The sequence below is a fragment of the Rhipicephalus sanguineus genome, chromosome 11, assembly GCF_013339695.2.
Source record: "Rhipicephalus sanguineus isolate Rsan-2018 chromosome 11, BIME_Rsan_1.4, whole genome shotgun sequence".
Classification (NCBI taxonomy): domain Eukaryota; kingdom Metazoa; phylum Arthropoda; class Arachnida; order Ixodida; family Ixodidae; genus Rhipicephalus; species Rhipicephalus sanguineus.
In genome coordinates this window covers 44,191,852-44,213,001 of record NC_051186.1, presented here as the reverse complement: position 1 = coordinate 44,213,001, position 21,150 = coordinate 44,191,852, and the positions used below count along the sequence as shown (strand labels likewise).

The window sequence follows — 21,150 nt, the reverse complement described above, 5'->3', positions numbered from 1 at the left end:
GTCATAGGCTTGCGCAGGGCCACCCTTCAGTGGGGGCGAAGGTTAATCGCAAGCCCCCTCCCCCCTCCGTATCAAGTTAACGTATGGGGCAGACTTTGCGCCCCCCCCCCCCCCCCTAGGTGACTAGGTGACAGGTTTACCATCTGATGTATGCTCTTGTACGCTATTAGCGAATCTTCACAGAAGCAAATCATAGGCCCGCGGCTTAAAAACACAATATATATAAGAACTCCTTAAGATGTTCTTTATCAGAAGCGTTAAACCAACATAAGAGGCTATTTTGTTTTTCTTCTTCTACCCATGTCTGTGCGGATTTTATGCCGCTTCTTTTTAAAATTCTTTTTATTGCTTTAGCTTGCCCTACGGCATCAATACAATTACGTATTTTGGAAGCGGGTTCACTTCATTAAAGTGTATTTGTGCTCTATAAAGTGTATCTGTGCTCTATTTCAACTACAAGCTCCAGGCGCCCTACTTAACGAGTATCAAGCTCAGCAATGAAACCGGTCGGATCTACAACCTCGGCAGTTACGACGTGACAGGCAATAACTGCCAGACCACTCTGACGACCCTTCTGGGCCATCTCGGCATCTCACTCCCGCACGAGGTGAAGAAACTCAAAGAAACGCTGAGCCCGGAAAATGCGGCTGCCTTGGCGAAGGCATTCAACAAGACCGTACGCCACTGAACAGCACATCAAGCGGCATGCTATGTCAATAAACATTCTTTTTTTTTATCTTTGACCTCCTGATGTCCCACCACCTGAGGTCCGAATGTCGGAGCGGAAAAGATGCATGCGATGGTGGCTTGAAGCTACCAGATATGTACTGCACCCATGTGCAGATCATGTACAAAATACCGAGGTCTCTCGATTTCGGTTACTGTAACAATCTTACGCAACCAACAGAAAATACTTTCCTTGGTTTTGAAATCGAGCCCCTCGGTCCCACCCTCGCCTCGTACACGCCCAACATTTCTAGAACCAATTGAGTTTCGTAGCTCCCAATCGACGCTTGCTCTCTGAAGTAGACGTGACGGCCGTTCGAGAACTAGCGGTGCTGCAGTGCCATTTTGCATGTGTCCTATTCTCGTCGCAGCTTTCGTCGGCTGTAACAACCGAGATTTGCCATTTAAACATTTTCGAGAACCTCGAATGCTTGAAAAAGCAAATGTTTCACAAGCCCTGCTTCATAGACATCAAAATGTAAACAAACTTCGCTGATTATAATCGTATTTATCTCACACTTCTGGCTTTCCACTCGCACGAATATTCACATGCCGCCAACCTCTTTTTAGGTGGTACAGTGGTTACGCTGCTCGGCTGTTGACCCGATGGTTGCGGGTTCGATGGCGTCCCCGGTGGTCGCATTTTCTTTGGAGACGAAAGGGCTAGAGGCCCGTATAGATTTTGTATTTCTTGGTCAAAGTATGTCTGTTTCATTCCGAATAAATTTATTGGGGTTATTTTAGCTGCTTTACATGACAGCTTTTTATACGCTGCGCTGTCAGCGGTCCTTGCTTGTCGCTTCTCTGCTCTGCTTACCGACCAGCTAGTGGGCTGCGATCTAATTAGAAGAACTTCAATAAGAAGCCTCCGAACGATGGCCCAGATACCGATGTGGAGTTTTACCTTGTCCGCATACGTACTACCGTTTACGCAATGCTGGATCACGGAGCAGGTGTACAGCAGCGACAACGCTGGTAGCGCCATCTATTGTGATGCATCATGTATATGCAGACGACGTAAAATTGCAATGATTCTCCATATTATTCTAATCTGTTAGCTTAAAGAGCTCGTCAGCGACATAGGCACTAACGTGCAATATCTTTGAAATTTTTCTCCTATAAGAGAACATGTATATATTGCATTGCATATATTTTAACAAAGTGTCGCAGGCAACCGCCGCTATTCACACTAAAGCCACTTATAGCTCCGACTACCTGCAGTGGTGATTACTAACAATAAAAAAGATTTCGGGAGGCCTAGAAAAGGAAAACACACATGTCTAAGTAAACCGAAAGGCGGTTCCATATCGAACAATCACAGTGAATATCATAGAAACACAATTCAGGCAGCACCTTTATTAGCTATCAAAATTAGGCGTGCAGTATCGTGAGATCATCTGTTAATGTAAAACAATAGAAAATTCAGTGCCTATGGAAAATAGCCTAAAATGACTCGTTGGGACCCTCGTGAGAAGAAAGCAGGATTTGGTGTAGTAATGTTTTTCGAAAACCCTTCGTAATATATTTAAGATGGCTCATAATAATTTCCATTATTACAATGCAAACTCAGTTTCGCTGTTGTACTAAGTATTAATGAGAATTTTTGTTATATCCAAAGCACGCCCAGATTACTATATATTCGTCCTCAACATCGCCTTTACATAACAGTTAACTCAAGTGGAATGTAAGTATGTAAACAGCAGTAGAAATGACGCAGACAGTTAAAAGTAAGATTGAGCTTGCAGCTTATTTTGGCAGCACTTCACGAAAGACACATTGCAGTTAACGGACCAGAAAAAACAATAAAGAGACCTAGGTAAGGTATGGGACGCAAAAGAAGGACTGCTAAGTAGAAAGCACTTATTTTGCTAACGCTCAAACAGTGATTTTAAGAACTCTTTGAATAAAGATAGCAGGAAGAAAAAAACATACTGGACGCAAAGATATCTTCTGTTAGGTAAATGCTTGTTCTATTAGATCTAGCATCGCTATCAGCGGTGTTACAGCTGTTAAAATCTTATTCGCATATAAGTCAATCTCACAGCGTGTTAGTCAAACTTAAATCCACGAGATTCTTCAAACCACTATTGTGCGAAAGCCACGAGGCACAAAGCAGCCCCATTCTTCCATTCTTCAGACTGCTTAACGAGGCACCACAATAAACTTTGATAACCACACTACAGCAGCTACAGACGCCCTACGCACCGGAGTACACAGCACAGGACAGTGGCTAAGAGCAAGTCTCACGGCAAAAAAGCTGAAAAGAAAGAAAAAGACAGAAAGGAAAAGGTCAGCTAGGCGCACACTTTCGCGCGCTTGTATTTTTCGAGATGGCGCGAGCGCCACCACGTGACTCTGCTCCACCAATAGGGACCCACCAACCTTATCGCCTGCCCATTCTGGAGGACTTTGGCAGAAAGACTAAACAATGTCACTCTCTTTAGATTTATTCAGGTGGCATATTGACACCGTATCATCTTGAAAAGCGGAGTTCAGCGAATGTTTATTGCTTCACACGGTGGTGTTGCGATCGATGTATCTTGTATGTTATGACAAACGATACATTATTTAATGTATCAGATATACAGGTACAGATACTAATCTTGCGGGACGTATTGCGACACAGATACAAGATACTCAAAGAGTATCTAAGATGACATCTAAGGTATACACGTATCTTCGATACTGTCCAGCACCGCCTAGAAATAAATATGATGGACAAAGATAACGCTGAAAAGCCTGGCGAAAGAAAAAAGAGTTCAAGATTGGAAACCATACATTGGAGTGTATTACAAGAACATGTATACATGGGACAACTACTAACAGGAGAGCCTAATCACGAAAAAGAAATTCACCGAAGAATTAGAATGGGTTGGAGCGCATTCAGCAGGTACTCCCAAAATTTTTCAGGAAATCTGCCACTGTCATTAAAGCGAAAAGTATGCAAGCAATGCATACTGCCAGTTTCTAACATATGCTGCTGAAACACCAGAGATAAAGCAACCAGAGATAAAATTGAGGACCACACAGCCTGCAATAACGTAAAATGTTAGGCGTAACACTAAGAGATCGGAGTACGGCAGAATGGGTCAGGGAATAAACAGGTGTTGTATATATCTTAGCTGATATGAAGCGAAAGAAATGGACCAAGGCTGGCCGCGTAATGCGTAGAATAGACAACGGGAGGGAAGTCAGAGCAACAAAATAGTTACCAATAGATGGGAAACGCAGTCCAGCCTCGAGGTATGCAGAAAGTTCGATGGAGTGACGAAATTAAGAAGTTCGCAAGGATAAAATGAAATCAGCTCGCACAGGATACGGTAAACTGGGAATCAATGGAAGATAGGGGCGTAGCCAGAAATTTTTTTCGGGGGGGGGGGGGGGGTTCAACCATACTTTATCTATGTTCGTGCGTGCGTTTGTATGTGTGCGTGTATATATATATACGCAAGCAAAATTGGAAATTTTCGGGGGGGGGGGAACCCCCCTCCCCCCTTGGCTACGCCCCTGATGGAAGCGTTCATAGTCCTGTAGTGAACTAAAACAGGCGGAGAAGGAGGATTAAGTCAAAATTTAATTCGTAAGAACCGCAACTTGGCGCTTGTGCGCCACCTGTACGCAGCTTCCTCAATCAATTTCTAGGCTCCGAGATTCAGCAGCGCACCGACGGGTGCGTCGCACTGGCCTACCTCGGAGGCAACAACCACGATCTTATTGCCTTCATTTATCTATGAGAGATGGCGCCACAATGCCAACAGTGTCTGGATTTGAAATAGCTTTCTTTTTTTTTTTTTTGGTACAGGTTCGCTTTTGCTTCGATTCTCGTTGTCGTAGGATTGAGGCAGATGACAGAAGATAGTACAACAGGAAGCTCAACTTGTGGATCAGGAGGAAAAGGACAAAGCTTCAATTTCCGGGTCTTTTTCGAATGACGTGCGCCCATCTAGCTGTTTCCCGCATTGTCTGTACACGTCCGCGTCAGTCGCGGTATGATTTAAAATCGACGAATCCAAAGAAATATTGAGAAGATAAGATCGCTGGGTCACAAGAGTATAGAGGTGTGTGTGTGGGGGGGGTGGAGGGAACACCAACATTATCATCATCACCACCATCAGCATCATTGTCATTACATAACTATACAGGGGCGGCGCCAGGCTTTCCTTACTGAAGCGGCACCCACGACAAGCGAGTTATATCAAAACGGGGGGGGGGGGGTAAGGTTTAGGTGGCGGCCTCCCTCTCCCCCTCCTGGCGTCGCTTTTGGATCTACACCGCGTCTGGTCCCTTGTGTACGCTGGCGTTGTTTTAGTGCAAGTATGAAACAACTAGCCCAACAATACGTACTCACAAGTTACATCTCAGATCTTCTCTTTGGCATCATCTGCAGCGGTCGTCCACCAGTTGCAATCCATCCCCAAATTTTTCACCTTTCCAAGCGTATATATACACGCTCTCATACAAACACATGTACGGACATTGATAAAGACCCTCCCCACCCCCCCACCCCCCTTCGTCGGCAAAAATTTATGGATACAAACATGAAAAGAGGGTTGCGCGAACGATATTTGTCGGAGCTGCAACAGCAAGAACAGCCTCACGGTGCTAACCAATGAACTGCGTATATCAGCTAAGAATGCCAGAAAGAGGAGTTATAGTTGGCATGGATTCATCGTATAAGATAGGGAGGTGCGTAGGCAGAGACACGCAAAAAGCGTAACAGATAACGCAATGCTTTGGTTCAGGCCCGTAGCCAGGAATTTTTATCGGGGGGAAGGCCCACTTGCTGAAAGCTTTGACTATTTGAGAAAAAAGCCTATTTTCATTATTTATTTTCGGTAAAACACCATGTATCATAAAATTTCGGGGAGGGGGGGGGGGGGCCGGGCCCCTTCGCCCCCCCCCCCCTCCTGGCTACGGGCCTACTTTGGCTTATTCTTGCTGACGGTCAGTGCAGTGTAGACAACAGCTTGAATTTGGGGATCTCTACCAGATCAGCACAAAGTTTTAGCAAAGCATGGACAAACAAACAAACAGACAATGACACACACAACGTGTATCATTGTGTTTAACTTGTTAAACATTGTCCGCATTTTCCGAAAATTTTGCGTGGCCGTTTTCAAGATCATGTGCAACCAACTGAGTCCGCCAGTACCAGCTGAGCAAGTTGAATTTTATGTATGTAGAGCGCATGTGCCTCCCTCTTTCACGCGGCTCGCGCATACGCACGCACCCACTAGTTTCCTCTCTCCCTCACTTATTCACGCACGCACACACGCGCGCGCACAATACACACGTACACACATGCCTGCATTGAATGCGCACATGTCTGTCTAAACCACCGCACACGATATCACGCCACACGCACTGCTCATTTGCCAAAATTTTATTTAACCGCTGAATTAATTGAAATTACTAAGACATGGGCAAGATAAGACATGCATAATCTTTCCAGCAGTGGTATTAACATCTTTACTTGAGTGTGGACTCAGGCCCTGCTCTCAGATAACTGCAATATGAAACAAACTTGGCAAGTGTTTCTGATACGGCTTAATTATTCTGAAGAACCTACTGATTACCTAGCATTAAGTTGAGTTCAGTCGACTGACCTTAAGGACCTCCAACAGGAGCTATTATATAAGAACTGAGTTTACATATATTGTACGTGGCCTACACATGATTAGCTATTTCAGTGGTGATTAAATGGATGATATTGGAACAGGAATGCATAAGTAATTACTACAACGTCTGCGGGAAGGCCGTTGCAGTCTTTGGCAGTTGTGAGGCAAAAACGAGGCAGAAAAATGAGCAGTTCAGCACGCTGGCATGCGGCTTACCGAAGATGTAATTTAAGAATAATTTAATATCAATTTAAGACCTACACGTGCCTGCAAAAAGATCCATAAACAACAAAGCACTGCCGTTGGAAGGACCATACACGTCCGCCGATTCACAATGAACATTATATTTTAACAAAGAAATAAAAAAGCATCAACTTTTCTTTTTTGCTGTCGCAGTTACACGAATTACTAAAGAGACGGCAGACTGAGCTCTCGCATTCTGAGCTCTCGCATTGTATAAACGGTGACTTGCAGGACGATGTTGCATCCTCTCACACATTGTCCATTTCAGACAATGGACGAAGTCATCCGCACGTGGAAGGCCTAGGTATGGCTGTACCTGCTGCACGTAACGTGAGTGTTCCCGCTCCTCCTTGCTCCGAGGTGCTAGAACATAAACTCGTCACACAAATTGGCGTGCGCACGTGCGTACACTGACCCTAATGGGGCAGCGATGTTTCACCGGATCTACTTCTGTATTTCGCGGGCATTTATAGTAAGCAGAAGAGCTCTAATACTTAACAGACAGAAAATTAGCAACTGCATGCATAATCGGACATTTCGCAAACCGTTCTATAACTCCCTCATTGTAGTTTTTCCCCAGCTTCGTTATTTTATAAGTTAATTAATCAATCTTGCCTAATTGAAACACTGATTAATCATCACCCAATTATAGTGTGATTTACTCCATGCAACAGCCAGCAACATGCACTTGGTCGCGTCGTCATAAAGTGCGTCGGCATGTTTTTAAACTCTGGCTAGAGTTAGCTAGAACACCCTGTTAGCTGGGTGGGTCGCACATGCAGATGCACAGTAGTCGTGAATTGAGCGCTGACGTAATCAAGCTTGCCACTAAGCCGCTAAGCGGACGACAGTCCCTAACATACTCGATCATCAGTAGACAGGCTTAGGTGCTATTGTGCCGCTCATAGTACTAAATAGCCATCTTATTTAAGCGGCAGTTGCATAATCACCTTACCTCTGCCCAATGTTCACCCTTAAGCGAGAGTCGCAGTAAGCCTAAGTGAGTCGACCGACTCATGAGTGAGTTTGCCGACCTGTGCCCACCAAAAGCTCTTCAGTCACGCACAGACTTCCGGTGGTTTTGGTCAAGCTGGCGACGTTCGTGAATTTGCGAAGCTCGAATGCACAACAGATAAAACGAATCAAACGGAGTTATGCATTTAAAAATAAGAAAACGCCTGTGATTCTGCACTTTAAAAAAAAGCTATCCTGTCACTATTTTTGGAGAGTCCGGACTTGCATACATATAACTCTTTTAACACTCTTTTAGAGATCATTATATCCTCTTCGGAGAGTCGTAGGAGGCATGACTCTCCAAAGCGAGTTAACAAGTATCTTTAAAGAGAGTCATCTATGTGGCAAGTCACGACTTTCCAAATTGAGTAACAGGTAATATATTTTTTTTTCTTAATGTAGTACTCGTAATAATGAGAGTACGTTTAGTACGTAAGGTTTCCTTGTGTTCTCATTTTCGAAAGCATGCAATGAACAAATGAGTGGCAGAATAAAGGATAGTTTTGTGCGTGCGTGCGTGCGTATGTGTGTCTGTGCGTGTGTGTGTGTGTGTGTGCGTAAAGAAATCACATAGCAGCTGGTCATTGTGCAGTTAGTAAGTATAACTCGATGCATATGCGCATGCCGGGCGGCTGCGAGCAGCTCAAGCGAGCCCTGAACAACTAAGTTTTGTCTAACATTATACGCATAATTTTCTTCAGCTTGTCTCTTTAAGGGGAGTGCGTTGCAGGGTGCAGTATGGCGTGCGTATGAGATGTATACTTTATATCTGTATAATATTAGCGAAACGTTCCTTTGCTAATTTCAAAGCTTGAGCAATGCAAACATTTTTAGCTTACTACACAGTTTTGTTGAGCAGAGCGAATATTTTTCAGTTATATCTGAAAGTACAAATGTACGTGAGTTGTGGCAAGATATGTGCATGCTGAGATAAAGCTGGATATCTGCCGAAGTAACCGAGTTTAAAATATGTTATTCGCATTTTCAAGGTTATCTTGACTTGATATGAGCAATCATATCAGTTCATGTTCGAAAGGTTCGCATCAAAAAGGTGTGGCGCGGCTGTTGTTGAGGCGACAGCTATTACTTTTAATGTCGCGGACATCCTGACAGTTATGTTTTTCCTTGTTCGTTTTCTCCTTGATGTGGGTTGAAGTCCCGTCAAGGAGATGATCGACGTCGATGAAGCAGGAGGCAGGTTGGAGGTAATAAAAAGTTGAAGGTATATTGCAGCGAAATATTTACAGTCATATGTACATCTTGCCGAAGCACACTGATGATAACATAGACATCAACAGCGTCTTACTCTTCTACTTAAGTTTTCTTAAGTTAGAGTTTAGAACACTGTTACTACATACGAAGGACCGAGTCTCACTGTTCGGCCACCAAGTGGTTACGGCCCAGACAAAAGTTGCATCGTACGGAGTCTTACTGATTGATCAGTTAAGTGATTACAGCCTAGACTGGAGGGAAACGAATTCCGTCCAGTCTTAAGTACCTTGCGGTAAACAAAGAAAAGGGGAGGTGGCCACTGGTGGTCCGCCTCGACATTCCCTTATCCAATCCGTTTATCCTCAGATTAAGCCACTCCCTACTGGGCTGTCCCTAATCTCGACAGCAGTGTCTTTACGGTGCAGACAGGCGTTTTGGCACTCTTTCCCATCATGGCTCTCCCTCTCCTTATCCCACGCTCTCAGGGATACTCACGGTCGAAATACATCGGTATCTTAGCCCTGGTGCATTCACGCCATTTTCCCATACTCATCGAGTTGAACCCGCGGACCAGTCGTTAAACGGTTCCGGGAAAGAAAAGGCGTATGCGTGTCCCTGCCTCCCACACATTCGGACCGTGCATTGTTGCGACTCCACCGTGCTTTACTGTCGGCGCGCCGAAAGCACATGCCGGTCGTTGTTGGGGTCACGCATACTGTCGCCTTGGGCGACGGCATAGAGCAGGAGACGTTTGCGCTCCTCATTTTCCCACACATTCGGGCTGCCGACCTCTGAGAACGGTCGCTTCACCGCAACCCATGCTGGCCATCGGGGTAGACAAGCTGCTCAAAGGAAGCCGTTTGCTTTCTATTGATAATTGCACAGCCAAAGACCAGGCAGAGAGAGAGCCGAGAAAGAAGCTTTGTACGACGTACAGTGCCGCGCCGTCCCGTCTCCACGATCGACTTATGAGCGGCGAAACCTAACACTGACTTTTTTGAAGGCGAGAGGAAGAATTTATTTTAAAAAATGCAAGCCTTTGAAGTTAAGAAATGCGGCACGCAAAAAATAATCACTTCATTTGACCAGCTGTAATCGGAGCGTTCAGAAGAAGTCTCTTGATCAACGTATTCTGTCTGTCGGAAATATTATGCGATTTTCAACTCATTCTGCCTGTCGAATTTTTCGAGTGATTTGCCAAGGAATTTTCCATGCTTAATCGAAAAACTTTTAGATATTCAAGAGAATATTGGAGGAATTATGTTTTTGTAAAGTATACATTTTACAATACGCTGCGCACGAGTCTTAGAGGTTTAGCATGGAAATGGCAAATATAATGCGCCGTTATGCGGATATCCGCGGACCGCGCTGCTTGACTAACATACGGTATACCAGATCTTAGTGGAAAAAAAAGCATCTTGAATTCAGTCAGTTCACTAAGTGCTTTTAAAGATATAAAAAAGTTGCCGATCGATAAGTTACTTAATTTTTTTTTTATTTGAAGGATTGTCCTTGTGAACTGGCTTTCATCACCAGTGGTTGCCCTGTATCATTTCTCCTTGCTGTAACTATATTTCCACCCACCTCGGTATAGTTTAGCCGTTATGGTGCTCGACTGCTGAACCGAAGGTCGCGGGATCGAATCTTGGCCGCGGCGGCTGCATTTCGATGAAGGTGAAATGCTAGAGGCGCGTATACTTACATCTAGGCGCACGTTAAAGAATCCCAGCTGCTCTAAATTTTCGGAGCCCTCCACTACGGCGTCCCTCATAGTCATATCGCGGCTCTTGGACGTGAAACCCCAACAATAATTATAATTATTGTCTATATTTCCGATTAAGGTTTCAAATATTCGGATGGGATGTCTGTCCAAAGGATATGTATTTCTGTGTCTCCCAACGGGGATGTGGGACTTGCCAAGCTCCTATTTTGCAGCTTTTATCCAACCATCCTCGTTTTTTATGTATGTTGTGTACTTGTGGTAATAGGAAGTTGAAATTCAAGTAAGCGAGACAAGAGGAGGAGGTGAAGAAAGACAAAAAGAAAGACTGGGAGGTTAACCATAGGCTGAGCCCTGTAAGCTCAATTAATGCAGAGTGCAAACGCAGTGCTGCTTGGAGTTCCACAAGAGGAACTCCAAGTCGAATCCGTTCCAGAAATCCAGCTCCGACAACATCTGCTTATTGAAAACGCAGCAGCTTGGAGTCCTGCGGGAAGTGTACTTCACGATTAGAACCAGTACCCAATACCCGTCGTCCAACCGCGACGACTGAGGAGGCTTCACGTCGAGGAGCCCATGAGGAGAGCCTATACCATGGGGCGATCACTCGCGGCAGAAGCCCTGGTCACGATCCTGCTGCTCGCGGGCATCCTTGGTGAAACCGGTAACACTCGTTGAACTGGCCGATGGAGTGCGTAACATTCCCGACAGGTTTGATGCCAGTTTTTGTTTTCGAGTTTGCGGAAAATGAAATTTGCTGGTCGTGTTAAATACAGGCTGTAGAAACTAACGCCGTAATTGATATTTGGTTTACAGGCCTAAGGATCTATAAGAGCCGAACAAATAGAGAAGTATAACTTTGCAGAGCTACAAATAGAAGAGTTAGCTTTCTGCGAAATGGTGACCGCGAAGTTGCTGCTCGTGTCGTACTTGAGGATCCTAGAGCTTTCAAATTCGGGATTCAGCAGCATTCCTTTTTATTGAAGGAGCCCAATCTAATGTTAGCCTATCTTCTAAACAAACGCTACTACGGTATATGATTAATAGATGCAGGATTGAAGGAACAAATCACATAAGGACATCATTGTTATTGCGCTCTGTTTTCCCCCAAGTCAGGAACCACCCAGCACAAATGGGTACTCTTCAGTAGAAGCTCGCTCATCAGCCCTCTTTCAACGTTATAAAAAAAAACCTTCGTGTACTACTTACATGGCTCATTTGAGAATAGTAGTCTAACAATCTTTTGCTTACCACTTCGAATTAGGCACATGACTATTGATGGCAGAGAGGTCATTTCTCGTTTCCTGAAAAATCCCAGAATCGCATGTCAGCAGGTGATGTTCCACGTAATTATTAATTATTCCACGTAAACGCTCAACCTTCAAGATAGAAAGCATCAAGTGTTGACGTCTAATGTAGGTCTGCTAATGATGCTCTAATAGACGCTGTTCGCTTTATTTATTTTATTTATTTATTTAGAAATACTGCAGGCCAATAATTTGGCCCAAGCAGGAGGGGCATTACAGAAGTGGTTTCAGTGATTGTTCATGTTTAGGTACCGTTCAGTATTATTCTTTTTTTCGCTGCATAACTTCGTGATATGGAGTAGCCGAGGCAATATGGACCTCAACCTCTCCACAGCAAAACAGTTAGAACAGAACAGAACAGAACAGAAAAAACAAACAAGCAAAAAAAAAGAAAAGAAAATACAACATGCGTAAACAATGCCATATGAAATGTACATAGTGCGTAAAAAGAAACAGCAATCTCACCACGACATCACTAAAATTCACAAGAAAAATGGTTTGTCAAGGCAGCCATGAAATCGTTCGATTGAAATACATGAATAGGAAGAGAATTCCACTCGCTCACCGTTCGAGGAAAGAAACCGTACTTGTGGGCGTTTGTTCGCGCAAAAATCGGCGCAAGCAAATGTTCGTGAGTGTGTCTTGTTTTTCTCGTAGTAGGCCTACATACCGAAGAGGGCAAAACCACATTATTTTTCGCAGCAAGTGTATTGTGTAGTAGTACCAGACGATTAATTTTTCTGCGTGTTTGTAGTGTCTGTATACTGTTTTGTGACATTAATGAGGACGGGGAGTCTTTCCTGGCATATTTTCCGTATATAAACCTCACAGCTTTTCTCTGGACTCGCTCAAGTTTCAAAATGTCATTTTTAGTTTGTGGGTCCCAGATTTCAGCAGCATATTCTAATTTTGATCTTACGATTGCATTATAAGCTAACATTTTAGTTCTTATAGGCGCGTGTTTAAGCTTCCTCTTTACGAACCACAGCTTCTTTAAGGCGGTTGAGCAGATATCTGAAATATGTGTTTTCCATGTTAGTTTATTGGTAAGAGTAACGCCAAGATACTTATATATTTCAACTTCGGCTACAGTTCTGTTTTCAAGCTGATAATGAAATTCACTGGGAGACTTTTTTCTTGTTACGCGCAAAAGTACGGTTTTCTCCGCATTTAGCTGCATTCCCCAATTCAAGCACCACTCAGAAATTGCTACAAGACATCTCTGCAACTCTTCATGATCATCATGTGACACTATTTCCTTATATATAACACTATCATCCGCATATAACCGAATGGACACATTTGCAGGGATAACATCTATTATATCATTAACATAAATTAAAAACAATACTGCCCTGAGGAACTCCTGAGGAGACCGGCCGGGCACCAGAGCTGCAACTTTGGACATCAACAAACTGCTCTCTGTCCGTCAGGTAAGCACAAATCCACCGTATAATACCCATGGGTAGTCCGATTTTTTCCAGTTTATATAATAACTTTCCGTGTGGGACCCTATCGAATGCTTTGCTGAAGTCCAGAAACAGCACATCTAGTTGCCCGGATAAATCAAGTACTTGGGAAAAGTCATGCACGGTTGTCACTAATTGAGTCACTGTAGAGAGTCCTTTTCTAAATCCGTGCTGAAAAGGTGTCAGTATATTGTGATCTTTCAAGAACTCGTGTATGAAACCAGCGACAATATGTTCCAAAAGCTTGCAACTTGTGCTGGTAATAGATACAGGCCTGTAGTTTGAAACTATTTCACGGTCTCCCTTCTTGTGTACCGGCACAACACGAGCTATGCGCCAGTCTGCCGGTATTTCTCCTGAGTTTATAAAATAACGATGTCTGGCCTTTGTTCAGGGGGACGTATTCGTAAATTTGGCCATATTTCTTATCCTACGCATTATTGGTGATATTTTCAAAAAAAAAAAAAAAAACACACAGGTCTTCAAACGATGTTCGAAATGCAGTTAGAAGGAGATGCTAGGCGAACTATAAGAACAACCAGGATTACGCCAACACCATTTCACTACCTCAAGCGAGATTTGTAGACTAGATTAAAAAAACTGAAGCAATGCTTCTAGCACGAAACAGTGTCTTCATGTTTGCGTGTTTTCCCAAACGAATTCATTCTTGGCAGCTAAGCCGGTCTAAACATTTTACGACAATCCGCGAAAGATTCCATATTGCAAAGATGTTGATTTCAATACAGGCGAACGAGCGCAGCCGCACAAGTTTTCTTTTAAGAAGTTGACTCTCCTTAAAAGCATCATGCGTAGAACGTGTTTGCGTTAAGTCAGACATGGTGATACACTAAGTGGTTACTTGCCAGATGGTGTCCAATGTAAGATTTCTTTCTCCTGAGCGCGCCCCACTTGAATTCACGAATTCAGATTCAGTACATCGTACATGTTCAGTGCGTTATACAATGTTCTTCAAGTCGCGGGGTGGAGCGCACTTGGCGGCCAATCTCAGATCATGAGAGGTAGTTCACCAATATCCTTCAAGAGAGAGGTATACAGCAGCATGCATTTAACCGGCACTCGCCTATACGGGGCAGAACCCTGGAGGCTTACGAAAAGGGCTCAACGTAAATTAAGGACTACGCAGCGAGCCATGGACAGAAAAATGACAGGTGTAGGGTCAAGAAGAGAGCGAAGTGGGTCAGGGAACAAGCGATTGTTAAGGACATTGTAGTAGAAATCAAGAAGACGAAATGGGCATGGGTAGGGCATGTAGCGCGAAGGCGAGGTAACCGGTGGTCATAAAGAGTAACAGATTGGATTCCAAGAAAAGGCAAGCGCGCGAGGGGGAATAAGAAGGTTAGGTGGGCTGATGAGACCAATAAGTTTGCTGGGATAACGCGGCCGCAGCAAGTGCATTACCGGCTTAGTTAGCGAAACACGAAGAAGCATTTGCCCTGCAGTCGACGCAGTCGGGTTGATGATGAGGATGATAAAGTAGATTCAGTAGTTTTCTGCTTAGTGGGTATAATCGTGAGCATTATATGTACTTGAGGACAGTAACCGGAGCCAGCCCAGAACTTAAGCCTCGTCTTAATTGCAGGTGCCCTGCGGTGTCCGGGCGTCACCATAGTGTCCCGCAAGGATTGGGGAGCACGGCGTCCGAGATTACAGGTGGCCATGAGGAATCCTCGGGCGCAATACGTCTTCATACACCACACCACAGGACCCCAGTGCAAGGACAAGAGTAGTTGTAGCAGACTCATACGAAGTCACCAGAACCACCATATGAATGCCAACCGTAAGCAGTCCCAAATGTGTAAAATGTTCCATCTGGATGGGTTCTAACTTCTATGAGCGTCCACTTTTAAGGGTCAGCGACCTGTGAGCCTGTGACCTGCCAAGCTCAATACTCAGTTCTTCCTTATGTTTTTAATGAAATATGCCCCTATATAAAGAAAGAAAACCTTATAAACTGACAGCTTAACTTTCCGACAGCTTCACTTTCTGTAGAGTAACCATGGCTTTACGCAATTTCGCTTTTGTCCTCCTTCTTCCCTACTTTACCACACCAAATGTGTCTATAAATTGCTGCACTTTTTTTTAACCAAATCAAACTCTTGTAAAGCACCAGCAGCGTTGCAATGAACAAAGACTCTGTCCCATATTAGTCGTAAATGTAAGCCCCTCATCGAATGCGAATAAAATAATGACGAAATTTAATCGAGCACGTATAGTTGAGTGATATCGCAGAGACCTGAATCCGAAGATGACACGAATGGAATACAACAAATTCAGGTAGTAAATGGTTTACAAATGGAAGGAGAGCAGCTGTGAGATTTGCGGAAGAGACGCAACATAGAGCAGGCTATTCACTTATGGTGAATTCCATTGGCAGGTTGGCGGTAGCAGTTTTTCTGCTCCATTCGGAGCAAGTCTGTTCCATTGGCGGATTGAGAGTGCTCCCTGTATGTTTCATTGGCAGATCTGGAGCAGCTCCGGCGCCAGATCCACTCCACGGAGCAGCTCTCTCTACTCCGCGAAAAGCGGCGGATTCTACCGGAAGTCGCAAGCTCCCCGCTCGTGCGCAGAGCGTGGCGTACCGTGTGTGCGATGAAATGCGCTGTCCGACCACGCCCGTTCTATCCGCTGGCGCCCGTGAAGGCGAAGACTGCGCGAACCGCGAGGAATAGTGGGCGCTTGCGAAGCAGATGTGCGCTAGCGCCCCCTACCGTTTGCTCTGGCGAGGGCGCTTGTGCTCCATTGGCAGATTTCCTTCGGATGCTCTCCACGGAGTGGAGTGCTCCGGTGTAGAGTTCGTCGGCCACTCCGAATCCGCCAATGGAATTCACCATTAGAAAACTAAACTCACACCAGCGCATCTGTTTCAAATATCCGACTATTCGCAAGCTCGTAATCGATTTCCCTTCAAGGGCAGTGTGAATTATTGCGTGCAGGCTGGCCAGACATAGGCTACAACTTCCTCGTGGGAGGTGACGGCCGCATCTACGAGGGCCGCGGCTTCGGACGTGAGGGAGCCCATACTCGGGGTTACAATCAAATCGGCATCGCCATCTCCTTCTTGGAAGACTTCAAACGGGCCATACCAAGCCTTAGGATGCGATGGGCGGTCAAGAGGCTGATCGCCTGCGGCGTCAGACAGGTATGATGTATTTGTTATGGTACATTCGGGTGGTTGTTTCAGAGCGCTCCAGAATGAATGAATGAAACAACTTTATAAAGTCCAGCGAAGATGATACGGGGCAGGCCTCAGCTCCGGCCTAGACATTGGCCGCGAGCCCTTGGGCTCGAGCAGCTTCCTCGGCTCGGACTGCCCACAGTTGTTCTTCTAATGCGAAGCTGAGCAGAGCTAAGGCCCCTATGTAGAGGGGCTTTAAGCAGAGCCACCTGCGGTTCGAGACTGCCTCCTCGTGGTTTCAGTGTATCTTGTCGCCTAAGCCCGAGCACTCCCATAGTATGTGTCCCAGTGTTGCCCTTGCACCACGCGCCTTACATTCATCTCTCGAATGAAGATCAACGTAACAGAGACGAAAGATAACTGGATTTTAGTAACTGTGTGTTTGCAGTTGTCACCACGCTACTACCCGCTTTTTATTTGATCGGTTGTGTGGAAGATGGTATTTGTGTCTTCCTAGCTTCTTTAGTGCTGCGTTATTTCCTTGTAGCTTGCCATACGTTCTTCCGCTTCGAAGGCTCTGGAAAATTGATGTAAAAGAGCAACTAAGCATTGCTACAATAATAAGCGGGCCAATAGATGACAAGGAAGGAGGGACATGACATGCATGGCTACTTGTTCTCGTTGTAGAGCTTTAAGCTGTTGAATTCACTACCTTCAAACACAGTCAGAGTGCCCTCAAACTACAACCCGAATATGCCATCAGTCTCTTCCTATTATAGTATACCTGCGAATTGGTCATAAGAAGTGAATCGCAATTAGTAAATTTCGTACAGGGCAGACTCTTGATACACTCCTGCGTAATCTTACTAAGACAGCAAATGGAAGTCCGGAACTTAATGAGGCCTTTCAGTATCTCATTTTCATTAACGTATCATATTTTATCATCTCTTTCATCGTGTAAGCCCGCATTTCGCAAATTCAGAGTTCTTGTTGTTCGAATACATAATGGTCATCGGCTGGCTCCTCCGTTTAAAATCTTCGACCGCCGAGATTCTGTTGCTGCTTTTCAAGTGCATCGGTTCGATAACAACAATGCAAGAATGTTTGCTTTGCGAAATGACTTTCTTCTGCTAGAAGTCACTGCAGGTTACGGAAACCATGCTACTTGTTGTATGGTTACCTTTTCCATTTGTGACAGCGTAAAGCCGCATTTAAAAATGTCGCTGTTAAAGCGTCTTAGATCGTTTGTGAAAACGTGTACCTGCTTTCACGCTTCAATTGGTATCATTAAATAGCTTTTTCAAAGGTTTGTGTCAGGTGCAATCTTGAACGTCCGGCAATTCATTGTCGAATTCGCCATCTTGCCAGTTCTGATTGGTGAAAGGGTCTGCTACGGCGTCCCTGGCTGGCTCAAATTCCAACAATTACATGATGGTCACAATATGGTGGCATTGATCGATGTGCAGAATAGTACCTATGGCGCCATGTTTGAAAACAGCAAAATTGACTTTTCGCAGAGTCAAACGCGCCGACAGAACTGTGAACTTTAAAAAATTAAGATTGTCGATCTTAAGCTTATCTACTCTTATCTCTTTCGTACGTAGGGTAAGATCGACAAAAGATACACCCTGCGCGGTCACCGCGACGCCAACTGTACCAGCTGCCCAGGCAACTTGCTCTACGCTATCATCAAGAAATGGGCTCACTTCAAGGGCAGGCTTAAGAGGTTCTTCTGCTAGCGGCCAAAGATCCACAAGATAACAATAAATCTGTTAATACTGAACGCACGAAAGTGTTCTATTAGAAAATGTCACGAAGCCTCTTTCCTCTTGAAGTAACACGGGCAGCGTTTTTGTGTCTGGGTTGAATAAACTTTATTTGTCCAACGGTTATTGCTACTAGTGCCCAGGGCTAGGCTGCCAAGGGTCCATCGCTCGAGGAGCATCTTCTGATGTCCCCCGCCATGGCCCTCTACAGGAGCACCAACGCTTTTGTTTGGCTATTATGTTTTATTGAATACCTGCATTAATGCGAGTACCTGCGATAATGACGGAATATGCAGTACTAATAATTTATAAGTCAGGGACGTAGCCAGGGGGGTGGGGGGTTCAACCCCCCTCCCCCCCGAAAAAAATTTCTGGCTACGCCCCTGTTATAAGTATTTATGTATTAATATATATGCTACATATATCTAATACCGCATGTAACAGGCTGAAAAACAAACAAGTATAATCTAGGAAATTACGCAGTTTCCTGAACATGATCCCGTACCAACTCGCTCAATTTTCACCGCTAGAAATAAACATAAAAGTGGCTCTGTAACATGCAACAACTCTTTTACATACCCAGAACTAAACGCGGCGAAGATGATATTTACTGGCACTCTCTTTTCAATAGTTAACTAGCTCGTGTTTTATTTTTCTTTAACGATAGGGTGTTTCACCTATTGTCTAGTATAATATCTATTGTTATTTATTTACTTTTTATTTTCTGGTACAAGCACCCGTTGCCATAATGCACTGCTATACACGCCTCCATTAAACGTCTTCTTTCCTTTTTTTCGACCAAAATTCTAAACGTCTCTTGGTTATATCGGCCGCTGATCAGTGAGTACTTCTATACACTTTGAAACCAAGACACACTGACAAAACCTTGGTAGTTGCTGCCACCTGGAAGCGACCAATCCGAACGTGCGTTGGCCTCTGAGATATTGGACGGCGCGCGTGAAAACCAAAGATTGCTCGGAGGCTGCAAGGCCTCATTGCACATTTCTCCTTTCTAAAGATAGATGGCGCTGCCTCACCATCTACTTTATACTGTTGTCAGAGCTGTGCACGACCGCAAAAGAGAAAAATAACTATTTGGTGGTAATATTCAGTTGCAATACATTACAAAATTTGCGAAATGAAAAATAAAAAAGACAGCACCGGTTGTGCTGCAGTTGCCCACAAATATTACGCTGCAGCTTTTCGTTCTTGTCGCAACATACCTAAAAGAGCAACGACACTCTTATAAAGTAATTAAATTACGCCAATAATTATTTTAGAATCACTAAAATATAGTTTATTACATTACAAATTACAACTGGCTGAGAGTGATGACATTACATTGGTATTGCTTTTGAAAAGTAATGAAATTACTTTGAAATTACGTTAACAGAAGTTAGCAAAAACAACGTAACTCATGGCTTCACGTTCAGATGCTACGTGGTTTTTTTTTTTTTTTTGTGGGCCTGCCTCGTTGCCACGCTTGAGGTTTGGCACTCAAATTAACTTGTCCTCGTGATATTTCTTTCCATTTTGAGGTCAAATTTTTATGCCATAAGCGAAGCGGACATGCTATATTTTAGTCAGGAGCATTTGGGAAAGTAATGAGCAATTTTTTTTTACATCACTCGCTCGAAGTAATTTCTTACATCGCTAAATTTCCAGCCCACAAAAACAATTCATTACATTACTCATTACAGCAAAAGGTGATTTAATTACGGTGATTTCATTACTGCAACTTCGTCACTGTCAGGTATACTTTAGATCGACCTTCTTGGTATGGGCCGCGGGTACCAGGGTGGTGCTGATGTCATAAGTATTTTTATCTTGGCAGCAAAAGTTAACCACACAATAGCTTGCCCGGTCTCTCTTTTTATCCCTCTTGAAAACTTATGTTAATGTAATTTAATATCACAGAAAAAGAACTTACGCTTTGCTCGGGCATCCATCATATAATGCTCTTTTTTTTTGTCACACTTCTTAAAACTGCAACAGTAGTTCTGCTTCTCAGTGGACACCTAGTACTCGGCACTATACCCTGTAGGATAAACGACATAAAACAACGTCATCTATAAGCATAAACAAAATTTTTAATGCGTTTGTTATTGTTGTGAATCTGCCGTCTAGTACATATTAGGAAGTAAAACAGGCCATTATACTGTCAAATAGCTCATAGCACGAATTGTGCGCGATCACGGTGCTATATACTTAGAGGGCCGAGATCCTAATGACTCGTTAAATAGCTTGGACACAAATGAAGAATTAGGCGTGAGCTCCGCCCAGGAAGGTACATCGTTTATACGCTCCCCGCCTCCACGATGCAAAACATAGCACTTACGTCGACAGATAAGACTTCGCCTCCACCGTGATGCCACGAAAATGAGGGCACACAGTTGAATTGAAGTGAACTGATCGAATGTTTATTCTCATGAGTAGTACATGAAGGCAGGGGCGTAGCCAAGGGGGGGGTTGGGGGGGTTCAACCCCCCCCCCCCCGAAATTTTTCAGTTTTGCTTACGTATATATACACGCACACATACAAACGCACGCACAAACATACATAAAGTATGGTTGAACCCCCCCCCCCCCCCCGAAAGAAATTTCTGGCTACGCCCCTGCATGAAGGATAGCGGGAGTCGGGGGCGTAGCCAGAAATTTTTTCGGAAGGAAGGGGGCAGGGCTCAACCAAGCTTTATATATGTTCGTGCGTGTGTTTATATGTGTAGGTGTATATATATGCACATACAAAATTGAAAATTTTCAGGGGGCAGGGGGTGCTGAATCCCCCAAACCCGCCGGCTACGCCAATGTCGGGAGTATATTGCGATAAAGCAGTTTGACTAGCTCCCACTACCTACAAAGGGGCTACAGTAGCAGTGACGTATTAATAAGAAATCAAAAGCATGAGATACTGAATATGAGATATGCTAATCACTATA

At 44.3% G+C, this 21,150-nt stretch overlaps 1 protein-coding gene across 1 annotated transcript; it reads left to right on the top strand.

Moving 5' to 3' along the window:
* The first annotated feature begins 11,053 nt into the window (after positions 1 to 11,053).
* LOC119374852 (peptidoglycan-recognition protein SC1a) lies at positions 11,054 to 18,218 on the top strand. Its single transcript, XM_037645056.2, has 4 exons — positions 11,054 to 11,197; positions 14,910 to 15,107; positions 16,264 to 16,469; positions 18,050 to 18,218. The coding sequence occupies exons 1-4, from the start codon at positions 11,110 to 11,112 to the stop codon at positions 18,182 to 18,184; spliced, it is 627 nt and encodes a 208-aa protein (XP_037500984.1). The 5' UTR covers positions 11,054 to 11,109; the 3' UTR covers positions 18,185 to 18,218.
* The last annotated feature ends 2,932 nt before the right edge of the window (positions 18,219 to 21,150 follow it).